General features: G+C 37.6%; 1 protein-coding gene across 1 annotated transcript in view; it reads left to right on the top strand.

Annotated features, from left to right (window-relative positions):
• LOC144981120 (carbohydrate sulfotransferase 15-like) overlaps window positions 1-12681 on the top strand; it is a 108132-nt gene that overhangs the window by 23535 nt on the left and 71916 nt on the right. Inside the window, exons 3-5 of the mRNA XM_078929267.1 lie at window positions 723-862; window positions 4505-4724; window positions 10096-10215. Of these exons, the coding sequence (XP_078785393.1) occupies window positions 723-862; window positions 4505-4724; window positions 10096-10215 (480 nt within the window). The remainder of the gene's footprint in view (window positions 1-722; window positions 863-4504; window positions 4725-10095; window positions 10216-12681) is intronic.

Raw genomic sequence — 12681 nt, 5'->3', positions numbered from 1 at the left:
TAAATAAATGACTCTCATCTTGACAAAAAACTCTCAAACCCGGGACTTTAGCGAAAATGTGTTTTTCCATAGTACGGCAGCGTTGTCTCTTTGACAAAAAAAAAAAACACAAACACACACACATACACACAGACACATACACATACACACATACACACAAAAACAAAACAAAAAATAAAATAAACACTATAACAGTGACTGCATGATTTGTTCTTCATTGTCAATGATGTATTTTATATATCGCTGTGCTGAAACTGAAAAGGTACGAGGAAGAATAAAAACTTGATCTTTTATATAGCGCAATATCCACTAGACGTGCTCAAAGCGCTTTACAAAGGGTTCCTGACCAATAGCAACACTTAAGATATAAATAAATAAAATAATAGATAAAAGGGAGGCAGCGTGGCTCAGCGGTACGGTCTTTGCTTCGTATCCGAAAGGTACTGAGTTCGATCACCCGCCGCTGCACTACTTGGCCTTGAGCAAGCACTTCGCCCTAGCTCAATTTGCGACGCAGCACTGCGGCTGACGCCTGTTTTATTCCAATCTTCCCTTGGAATAGACCCTAGAAACAAATTTCCCATACAGGATGAATAAAGGGAATTTTATTTATTTATTTATTTTTATTTGTATTTATTTTAACTTCTGAAATTATTAATTTCAATGTTCATTTCTATATCGATATTCATTGAATGGCATCTTTTTTCTATCTTCTTTTTCAGTAAAGGAAAATATGTATTCGATACCCAAATCGATAGACCCGATGACCTCGACACACCCAATATCACAGATACCCCTGCGACCTCTCTGCTTGGACCCCCAGGCTACGTTATATAACCGGGTCGAAGATTTATACTGTAAGGTAATTGGATTCAATAGTCTGATGGCAACAGCGGCCATCGTGGTTCTAAACAAAGAAAATCAGTACTTTTTATTCTTCATGCTGGCTAGAACTTTTCATATGTCTTGTGATTAGAATGTGTAAAAGTCAAAACATGATCAGATTTATAATGGGTTTTTTTTTTCTATGGATACGCTTTTATGTTCGTCGGAGAAAAGTTTCATAAGGGCGTCCGCCATTGTTCCGATAGTTTAGAGCCAGTTACTAAGTTACCATGCGTCATTACGAGGGAAGTGACGTAATGACCGTTGAAGCGTATTAAGGCCATTTATTTTTCTTCTCTTCCGCATGCCTTTTCAGTTTCTCTTTCTCCTGTACATTTCTTAGATGTGAAAGTCAAATTTGAGTTGGTAGTCAATATCAATTCCAAGTAAGTTTACCGCGTCTTCTCGTGGTATTGTTACTGAATCAATATTGAATACTGGACACTAAGTCTTCGTTCTTTTGCCTACAACTAGAGCCTGGAACTTGTCTGGATTGGCCTTCACGCAATTTTTACGGAACCAATTAAAATATTTATGGCTGTAGGATAGTGTATTATCGTCGGCACAATTATAGAGTACCGATCTTTTATAAATAAAATTAGGTCATTTATGAATTTGTTAAAAAGCAATGGACCCAGAATTGATCCATGTGGCTCTCTCTTTTAAAACTTCTTCTCACCGACTTTGACCTTCTCTAATTTTAACTTGTTGTTTTCTTTTTGATAAATAGCATTTAATTAGTAAACCCAAAGCGAGAGGTGCCTAACTGAGCCAGTAAAATGGAGAGAAAAATAAAGTAAGTAGATTTGACTCATATATAAGGGAATGACACTAAACAAACAACGTTTCGGCCCCTGGCCTTCGTCAGGAGACAAAAATCATAACACATTTCGTTAAATGTGGAAACAATGTAAATGTAAGAAGAGGGCGTCGAGTGAAGATGCGAGAAGAGGCGCGAGAAAAGGAAGGCGGGGGAAAAAAGGGGGGGGGAGGAGGGGGGGGGGGGGGAGAGAAAGAGGGAGAGTGAGAGGGGGGGGGGTAATGGAGAGGATATGTATGTGTGTCTGTGTGCGTATGTGTGTGTGTTTGTGTGTATGGGTGTTTAGAGTAAACGTGACAGTAAAAAGGTCTTTAAAATGGGGATGGGGGTGAGAGAGCGATTGATTGGGTGGTTTGTATATTATACTAAATGTATAAATGAACAAAATGAGAGGAAGGGAGATAGATAGATAGAGGGAGAGAGAGAGAGAAAGAGAGAGAGAGAGAGAGAGAGAAAGAGAGAGAGAGAGGGGGATAGAAGAGAAGAGAGAGAGAGAGAGAGAGAGAGAGAGAGAGAGAGAGAGAGAGAGAGAGAGAGAGAGAGAGAGAGAGAGGATGTAAGTTTCCGTGAGTTGTCGGTCTAAGACTGGTAGAAGGAGTTAGTGTGTGTGTATGTAGTAAGGTAGAAATGAAGGCGGAGGAAGAGGTGAGAAAGAATATTTGTAATTTTAACGTAATTTGGAGAGCATTAATATCGGGGGGGGGGGGGGGTGGGGGGGGGGGAAGGGGTAGAGAATCTTTTTATTAAAAGAAAAAGAAATAGGTAAGAAAGTGAAAAGAAGTAAATGCGACATACGATCTGCATCAACAAAAGAAGGGTAGTTCTGGAGGGATTACAACAACAACACCTAATACTACGACGACACACATCCCGTCGTGAACTACCGCCTACACAGACCCATTTCGTTACACGATACAACCATCTTTCTTATAGGGAATGAGCTTAGCGGAAGAGTGGCGTCCCTTGATTGGACGTCACACATAGTCTGTGACGTCACGGGCGGAAAAGTTATTAGAGAGAGAACGTCATGTTGGTTGTGCGCATGCGTCTCTCGTCCTCGCTTCCGCGAGGACGAGAGAGACGCATGCTTAAAACCAAATTGACGTTCTCTCTGTAAGGTAACGTCCAAACAAGGGACGCTACTCTTCCGCTAATAATCGTTCCCTATTCAAATTTCTCTTGTATATCATAAAGTTTAAAGAAAATGAACTGTGCGTTGTAGAGCATGTTTTTACTAGCTACAGAAATTATGTATCGCAAGAACTTAGATATTGCTATTGGGTTTGAGTGATCAGAAATATATTTTTGTGACAGTTGGGTGTGAAGTATTGGGGAAAATCCTGAAAATGGCTGGTAAGGAGAGAGTTAAACGTCGAATTACAGGTACCAATCCTTTGCAGTATTTTCCAAAAAATGGCAGGCTTCCCCAGCAGGAACATTGATAATTTAAACTCAAACAAGCTCTCTACAAAACAACGTTATGTTCTTATTAATTAAACAAAGATCATTCTTCAAAGTTTGTGATGTACAAAATAAATCTGAATAAGAAAAAGTGTAAATTGTGGTGTAACAAATGTGACGATTTTGCTGTAAATGGTATGGAAAGGGTTAATCTCTGATTTTATTTTTAAAAAATAAAAAATCTAGAGTTTTTATTTAGTGCAATATCCACTAAATGGATGTGCGGCTATGTGGTCTGTGCGGCTATGTGGTCTGTGCGGCTATGTGGTCTGTGCGGCTATGTGGTCTGTGCGGCTATGTGGTCTGTGCGGCTATGTGGTCTGTGCGGCTATGTGGTCTGTGCGGCTATGTGGTCTGTGCGGCTATGTGGTCTGTGCGGCTATGTGGTCTGTGCGGCTATGTGGTCTGTGCGGCTATGTGGTCTGTGCGGCTATGTGGTCTGTGCGGCTATGTGGTCTGTGCGGCTATGTGGTCTGTGCGGCTATGTGGTCTGTGCGGCTATGTGGTCTGTGCGGCTATGTGGTCTGTGCGGCTATGTGGTCTGTGCGGCTATGTGGTCTGTGCGGCTATGTGGTCTGTGCGGCTATGTGGTCTGTGCGGCTATGTGGTCTGTGCGGCTATGTGGTCTGTGCGGCTATGTGGTCTGTGCGGCTATGTGGTCTGTGCGGCTAAGTGGTCTAGTGGTATGACACTCGCTTTAGGATCGGAAGGTCCTGGGTTCGAGCCTCGCTCGGCGCATAGTTGAGTCATTGGAGAAGGCTCTTTACTCACATCTCACCGTACTCAGGTGTAAAATGAGCACCTGGCCGTTAACAGCGTTGTCTCTGTCCCAAAAATTTGTAATATCGCCTAACAGGCGACATGTCTCGTCCTACATGTTATGTGTTGCTGTTGGTCAGGGACCCCTTGTAAAGCGCTTTGAGCACGTTTAGTGGATATTGCGCTATATAAAAGCTCAAGTTTTTTTTTTAAATGTCCCCAGAGCGCTTAACAAAGGATCCCTGACCAACAGCAACACGTAACATGTAGAACGAGACATGTCGCCTGTTAGGTGATATTACAATTTTTTCCGACAAATACTACACTGTTGACGGCCGGGTACTCATTTTACACGTGAGTACGGTGAGAGAATGTGAATAGGTAAAGAGTCTTTTCCAAGGACTCAACTATGCGCCGAGTGAGGCTCGAACCCAGGACTTTCCGATCCGAAAGCGAGTGTCATACCACTGGACCATATAGCCGCACTAAACCACATAGCCGCACATATTATGCGTTATATAAATGTTCATATTTATATCATAATCAATATTCATCAATATTTGCATTGGGTCCAACCAGATATTACCCGACTTCCTGGAAAAATACAAAAACCCGTGTTTCTATCACCACGTAAATGGGACATATCGGAAATTGAGATGTCTTCCTTACTTCTACTTCATCGGCATGGACAAGTGTGGAACGACAGACACGCACAGCAGAATGATGTCGCATCCTGACATCAGAGGGAACACTGGAATTCTACACAAAGAGACAGAGTTTTGGTCCTGGACACGTTATGGTAACGGCATCGTCGTCACCATTGCCTTTTTCTATAGATAGTTCGAAGATGACGTCACTTAGGTCTTTGTTATTGTTTTTTGCCATCCGCGTTTATGAGTAATGCTCACTGAACTGTATTAACCCGACTATAAACGTTCATGGTTACACACAGTTTTGTGTGTTGGTCCGTTATACTTCCGGATGGCAATGTTGTGAACTCCTTGGCCAAGCGCATTCTATCTATAGATAGTTCGAAGGTGACGTCACCTGGTCTTTGTCATTTTTTTTTTTTTTTTTTTTTTTTTTTTTGCCATACGCGTTTATGAGTAATTCTCACTAAACTGTATTAACTAGACTATAAATGACCAAGATTACACATAGTTTTGTGTGTTGGTTCGTTATACTTCCGCGTGGCAATGTTGTGATCTTCTTAGCTAAGCGCATACTATCTATAATATTATTTTGAATTCAGTTTAAACTTTTTGCATCGCGATAGCAATGAGAGTGTTGCGACTCTGGCCGTGGCCTTCGTAAAGTTATGGCCTGACACTGACCAAAAAATTACGTCAAAAATGCCAGTCTTTTGCCACAAAAGAAAACAAATCGTGAGTTGTATTCAATAGTTCAACCAATGGGACCACTTGTTTCCATGAGCTGTATTAACGACAACTCACTAGGCCGTACAAAACCAAATAATGACGTCAAACTGCCAGTCCTTTTGGATTTCAGTGTCAGGCTATAGATAGTATGCAGATGACGTCAGTCAGGCCTTTGTTATTGTTTTTGCCATCCGCGTTTGTGAGTTGTTCTCACTAAACTGTATTAACAAGACTATAAAAGTTCATGGTTACACAAAGTTTGTGTGTTGGTCCGTTATACTTCCGGATGGCAATGTTGTGAACTCCTTGGCCAAGCGCATTCTATCTATAGATAGTTCGAAGATGACGTCACTCAGGTCTTTGTTATTGTTTTTTTGCCATCCGCGTTTATGAGTTATGCTCACTGAACTGTATTAACCCGACTATAAATGTTCATGGATACACACAGTTTTGTGTGTTGGTCCGTTATACTTCCGGATGGCAATGTTATGAGCTTCTTAGCCAAGCGCATACTATCTATAACATAACGATGGATACGCTCTGGCTTCAATTATTAAACTGTAAGTGTTTTGCCGTTGCTTTTTACGAAAGAGTAAAAGTGGAGAGGCTTCGTATGGGAACAATAAAGACAATGGACGTTTCTGGTACAAACGCTTCGTCAGCACAACAATACACAAATTAACGTGGAAAACAAATAAAATAAATGCAAAATAACTTGTGTCGTCTGTACTCAATGATGGTTGCAGTATATTTTCACTATTTCCTTAGTATTTTCACGATCACGGGCTTCAGACAGCCCCTACCGTTTTCTTCGTTACAAGTTTTTTTTTTTTTTTTAATTTATGAAATCGGTAAGATCTTAATGATAATAATAATAATAATAATAATAATAATAATAATAATAATAATAATAATAATAATAACAATAATAATAATAATAATAATAACAATAATAAATAATAATAATAATAATAATAATAATAATAATAATAATAATAATAATAATAATAATAATAATAATAATAATAATAATAATAATGTACTTTATTCATCCAAAAGGAATTTTTTTTTTTTACAGACGTATAAAATGCAGACAATGATACATACATAAACATAATATACGTAAATATAATGTGGTGAAGTAAAATTTGGCAATAGGTATATATAGTATAATAATATTGTAGGCTGTAAGAGTATTACATAGTGTAAATTAAGGGACATACAGATTATAAAAGTGTAAAGATATAAATATCTAGAAAAGGTATATTGATGTCAACATATAAGAAAAAAAAAAAAAGATCAGTAAACAGCTAAGAATTAGTTACAGTGTAATACTATTGTAAATTGACTGAGAACAATTACATAGTATAAATTACATGGCACGTAATGTAAAATAAAAAGGTCAATAGAAAAGATGTAGTATATAAGCGATTCTATAAATTGATGTTTAAAAAATTGTGGGTATGGAGTAATTTTAAAGAACAAGTTTCAAAGTTATACCAGACGTAGTCCAAAATTTATAAATTATTTTCCTTATTAAAAATTCTGCAACTGTAAGGTAAAAAGGATCGGAGGTGTCTTTCACTTTTTGTTCGTATAGACAACAATCTGTCTCTTCTGTTCGACTTAGTGATCTGAAGATTTAAAGGGTGAGTTGGATTATCTAAAATATTACTAATTTTTCTTAAGCAGTGTTCTGAATATAAATCATAAAAAAACATGGATCCTGTGGTAAGTTTGTTAGCTCTTTTAATAATCCTGTCAAAGTTAGCTTTTGCTGAGCTAAGACAATCCCCCCCCCCCCCCCAGGCAGTAATACAAAAAGCCAAAACACTTTCTATTACAGATCTATAAAATAACGTACAAAGTGTTTTGTCAATGTTAAGTTGGGACAATTTCAGTAAAGAGTACATTCTTTGATTAGTTTTACTATTGATATAACTTCTTAGTTGTTTGGGGGCTTTTTTTTTAGGGTTTTTATTATTTTTTAAAATTGTGTGTATGTGTGTGTGGGTATGTGTGTTTATGTATGTGTGTATATGTGTGTGTGTTTGTGTTTGTGTGTGTGTTCTTTTCTCTTTTTTTTTCTTTCTTTTCAGACCACGACTTCGTTGTAATTTATTCTTTTTAAATTCTGACTGCCAAGCGGGTCGTTTCGCCCGTATGTACATTCCACACATAAAGTGCACACACAATGAGACGCCTAGGTCACAAAAATAAAAATACAAGAAAAAAAAAGAAAGAAAAAAAAAAAACGTCCCAAAAAACCAGTCGACCTTGACTTGCACTTGTTTTGGCACTTGCCTTTATTTCATACATAGCCTGCCTACTTGTTTACTCGCTCCGATCTTTTTGTGTTGTGGGTAGCAAAGCGTTCGAGTTACTTACTTACTTACTTACTTACTTACTTACTTACTTACTTACTTACTTACTTACTTACTTACTTACTTACTTACTTACTTACTTACTTACTTACTTACTTACTTACTTACTTACTTACTTACTTACTTACTTATCCGAACCAGCGGCGACCTGAGCTCTAGCCCTTCGGTCTTGTGCCATGACGTAGAAGTTAGACGTCTTTTGTAGTTGTTCCAGGTGACTATAAAGTGTGTTACTGATGCTTGGATTTGGTGGGAGGAATGTGCATCTCAGGTCTTCAAGAGGTTGACATTCAAGCAAGTGGTTTGTTAGCGTGCGAGTGAACTCACTCAATCCTATAGATTTTTGCTACTTTTCAAAATTGGAAAAGAAATGTATTTAAAATGAGCATGTACATAGATAGATAGTTTTATTCAACTATCATTAACATGTAAAAACAAAAAAATAGCTTTGATATTATACTACGCCTATAATTTGTCTCAGAAAAATGTAATAAATAGGCATGGGGTAAAACTACGGATATAGTCGGTGTTAGGGTTGAGTGAGTTAATATATTATTCGACAACTTAGACAATGCTGGTATTATGTCAATTTTTATTTTATTTATTGAAAGTCATAATACTGAAAAGATATTTAAATAAATGATACGATTTGCCGTCGGAAATTCCTGGGTTCGAGGCTCGCTCGGCGCAATGTTGAGTCCTTGGAAAAGGCTCTTTACTCACATTCTCTCACTGTAATCGGGTGTAAAATGAGTACCTGGCATTTAACAGCGTTGTCTCTGTCCGAAAAAAAAATGTGATATCGGCTAACAGGCGTCATGTCCCATCCTACATGTAAAGTGTGTTTGCAGTTGGTCAGGGATCCTTTGTAGAGCGCTTTGAGCACGTTTAGTGGATATTACGATATGTAAAATCTCAGTAAGATCAAATAACAGTAATCATTTATATAGGGCCCACATCCAAATTGATAAAATGCCTTTCGGGCTTAGAATTATAGATGGGTCACGCTCATGCACACACACACACACACACACACACAGACACATACACAAACATATACCCATACATACATACACACAGACAAACATACACATACACACATACACTCACACACACCTACACACATAAATACATACACATATTCACACATATACACACACATACATGCATACACATACATAGACACACACACACATACATGCACATTAACACATAAACAGACACATACACATGTCTCTAGTGACATCAATGAGTGATGACTTTAATATACTTATTGAGAACCAGCAATTATTCAGGAGATATAATAAGGGCTATTATGAACAAGCACTCATCCGTATTAATTATTATATTATTGTATTGTGGAAATTAACATAACGTGACGGATCTTTTTTAATCATAACGATCAAAATCGTTCCGGAAGACGTTCCCAAGGCCAAGGCCAAACCGATCATTTCAGCTAGCCCCTTTTTCTTATTAAACAATCATTTAAATTTAGGTCAACAGGTGATATGCTTACCCTCAATCTATTTGGTTTTTTGATAAAAAGATTTCGCAAGTTATACGTATTACAATGTGACAAAAATGATTTTTTTTCCGACAGCGACGGCCTATCACAATAGGGAATGAGATTAGCGGAAGAGTAGCGTCCCTTGATTGGACGTCACCTTACAGAGAGAACGTCAATTTGGTTTTGAAGTGTCTCAAGCCGCTTTCACCGGAAGCGAGGACGAGAGACGCATGCGCACAACCAACATGACGTTCTCTCTCTAATGACTTTCCCGCCGGTGACGTCACAGACTATGGGTGACGTCCAATCAAGGGACGCTACTCTTCCGCTAATCTCATTCCTATACTTCCGGATGGCACTGTTGTCAGCTTCTGAGCCAAACAGACGCCCACATGTATTCGTTTTTCCCTTCCACTGCCCGACTATGGAATAGCCTCCCAGATGAAGTGGCTAAAAGCGGTTGCCAACATGCCTTCACGCGATTGCTAGAGTTCACAACGTGACTTTTTAATCTATGTATTTTTTATTAGTACAATGTGCAGAGTTTTAAGAAGTCTACAATGAATTTGCTCTCATTTTCTTGTTTTTGAATGGATTTTCAAAATTTAAAAAGAATTTTCCATGACTATCAGAATACTTTATGAATATAATAGAAAGACCCATTTTAAATATTTATAAATTGTCTATTGTGGTACCTAGTAGTAGTGGTAGTAGTAGTATTAGTAGTAGTAGTAGTAGTAGTAGTAGTAGTAGTAGTAGTAGTAGTAGTAGTAGCAGCAGTAGCAGTAGTAGCAGCAGCAGTAGTAGTAGTAGTAGTAGTAGTAGTAGTAGTAGTAGTAGTAGTAGTAGTAGTTAGTTAGTTGCTATCATCATTATCCTAATTCTTTATCTTTCTCTCAGGCATTTGGAATTATGAAAGCATCAGCGGAAAAAAGACGTTGGAGCAATATCTTGACATGTTCCACGAGACAGCCACGGAGTTACAAAATAACACCAATGGAAATAGTAATATTATTACTGGTAAGTCTCGGGTCCGTTGTTGGATGGAACACCATTCTTTCTGTTTTGTTATTTTCTTTGTGTTTTTTTTTTTTGTTTTTTTTTTTTTTTTTTTTTTTTTTTTGTTTCATCCACGAAGTAGTAGTAGTAGTAGTAGTAGTAGTAGTAGTAGTAGTAGTAGTAGTAGTAGTAGTAGTAGTAGTAGTAGTAGTAGTAGTAGTAGTAGTAGTAGCGTATGGCTACACCTCCAAATTTATTTCGTCAACCCAGCTTCTAAAGTCTTCCTCCGCCCTTAGGATGGTTTCGTAGCCACCTTCAAGTTTAGTGACTGGACAGTGAAGGACGATGCGATCGCTGGTCTCTGGAGCTGCCTGACATTTCTGTTTCGAAGTTTCCATCAGCACACATTTGATGCAGTTCTGCCATGTCCAGTTAAGAGGCGATTTGAGGAAGTCCAGGATTTTACTGGCGTTATTGAATGCAGGCATTCTTTTGGTTGGATCTTTAATGATGTTTACTACTCTTGGTGTTTCCCTGTTCCACATTCTCTCCAGTTTTCCTCCGCATTGAAGTCTGCCATTTTTGTTAGGTGGAACGGTCTTCTCGATTTGAGTCTTGTTGTTGAAGTGCCTGCTTTATTATTGATTTTATGGGAATGTTGTCTGTGGCTTCGTCAATTCTTGCATGCATCCTTTGGTTTGCTTCTTGTCGTCTAAGAATTGGTGGTGCAATGCCACTCAGTGTTATCCACGAAGTTCAATTGTGAACACACTCTGTCTTGAACCTTACTAATACGTTTATGTGTTTTAGTAAAATACTCACCTGCTGTGCCCACCTGATCAATATTACTAACAGAAAGACATTCCCTTATGATATTAATCACTTGTAATATGTTAAGCCCCCCATAGACGCTGACATCCGCTGATCGCGGTACAGATGACCTCATCGCTGTGACCCGATCCCTGCTTTTAATCGCAGATGATTTTTGTCCACACACGGGGAGATATTTTTTTGAGGCGATCGGCGATCGGGGCGTGTCAGTATAAAAAAGTGGACAATCTTTTTCGGATTTTCTCTGTTTTCACGTCGGATTCGTGATAAGCGTCAAATTTACAATAGGTTTGATACTAAGAACTGTGTGTTTACTCCAAAAAAATTTGGGGAAATTAGAAATAAATTTTAATTAATAGTGAGGCTATGTGGCCGACAGAACCGATCCCAGTTATTGTCTGTTTATCTATCTTTCGTCTTGCGCACAATAGTGATTACTTTCACTAAACTATATCAATTAGACTGTTGAAGGAACGAAATTGACATCATTCCACTCTTTGTTATTGTATTAAGGCAGTCATTTTGGTAATTAGTTCTCACTAAATTATTTTTCAATCAGACTTTTAACGTTTCAAGTTACTCGTAGTTTTGTGTGACGGTACGTTATTTCCGACTGGTGGATGTGGTGAGCATTTTACCTAAACTCATAGCATCAATAACGTCCAAAATATTGCCTCATATGTAGCAATAGCTATAAGAGAGAGAGAGAGAGAGAGAGAGAGAGAGAGAGAGAGAGAGAAAGAGAAGAGAGAAAAATTTACTTGCGCTATATATACCGCTATATTCAATAAAGGTGCTCAAATCACTTTATAAGGGTCTATGGCCAACATAAAAACATGTTTGACGAGACATGACTGCTAAGCGATATTGCAATTGTTTCCCGACAGAGACGTTTAAAACACGAAGTATCATTTTAACAGTGAACAAGGTTTGGGGATGGAGTAAAGGCCTTTTCCAAGGGCTCAATTAGCCCATCAGGGGGACTCGAATCCCGTACCCTGATCCAAAAGCAGTGTCATTTCACAAAACCACATGCATAGACGCACAAAAAAGTGTGAGGAAAAGATTTATATGTATTGAAGAGGGAAGAGAGGGATGGAGTAGTTAAGTTTTGGGTATTATAAAAGGAACCAAATTGACGTCATCATTTTTGTTAATTTTTTTAGACACCCATTTTTTATGATTATTCTTTTTAAAAAATTCAGCTATAAAGTTCAAGGTTTCCCTGTAATTTTTTGGGGTGGGGGTATTTCTGGCTGGCGGATTTTGTTTTTTAATTTTTCACAGAGCTCAAAAGAAAGGGAAAGAATTTGACGTTTTTAACCCCTTGTTATTGTTTTTGCAGCCCTTTTTTAATTAACTTTTACTAAGTTATATCTTTGATATGAAATTTTTGATTTGCATTTTTTGTGTTAAAATTTTTATCCCCCAGGGATGTGTGAGTATTTTTTCCAATTCGCATAACATCAAACATTTTCATATTTAAGTTTTTAAAAGGGTGTAGCCAGGAATTTTTTCCTTTTGTGGGCTTAAAAAATTTATTAATAGTTATAATTTTATTATTTTTTTATTATTTTTTTATTATTTATTTTATTATTATTATATTATTATAAATTTTATTTTTTTATTATTATTATTATTAATTTTAAAATTTTT

Source organism: Berghia stephanieae, chromosome 10 (genome assembly GCF_034508935.2).
Source record: "Berghia stephanieae isolate SIO BIC M18660-M18661 chromosome 10, UCSD_Bste_1.3, whole genome shotgun sequence".
Lineage (NCBI taxonomy): Eukaryota > Metazoa > Mollusca > Gastropoda > Nudibranchia > Aeolidiidae > Berghia > Berghia stephanieae.
The sequence above is the reverse complement of the archived record's forward strand: the minus strand, read 5'-3'. Positions and strand labels throughout refer to the sequence as shown.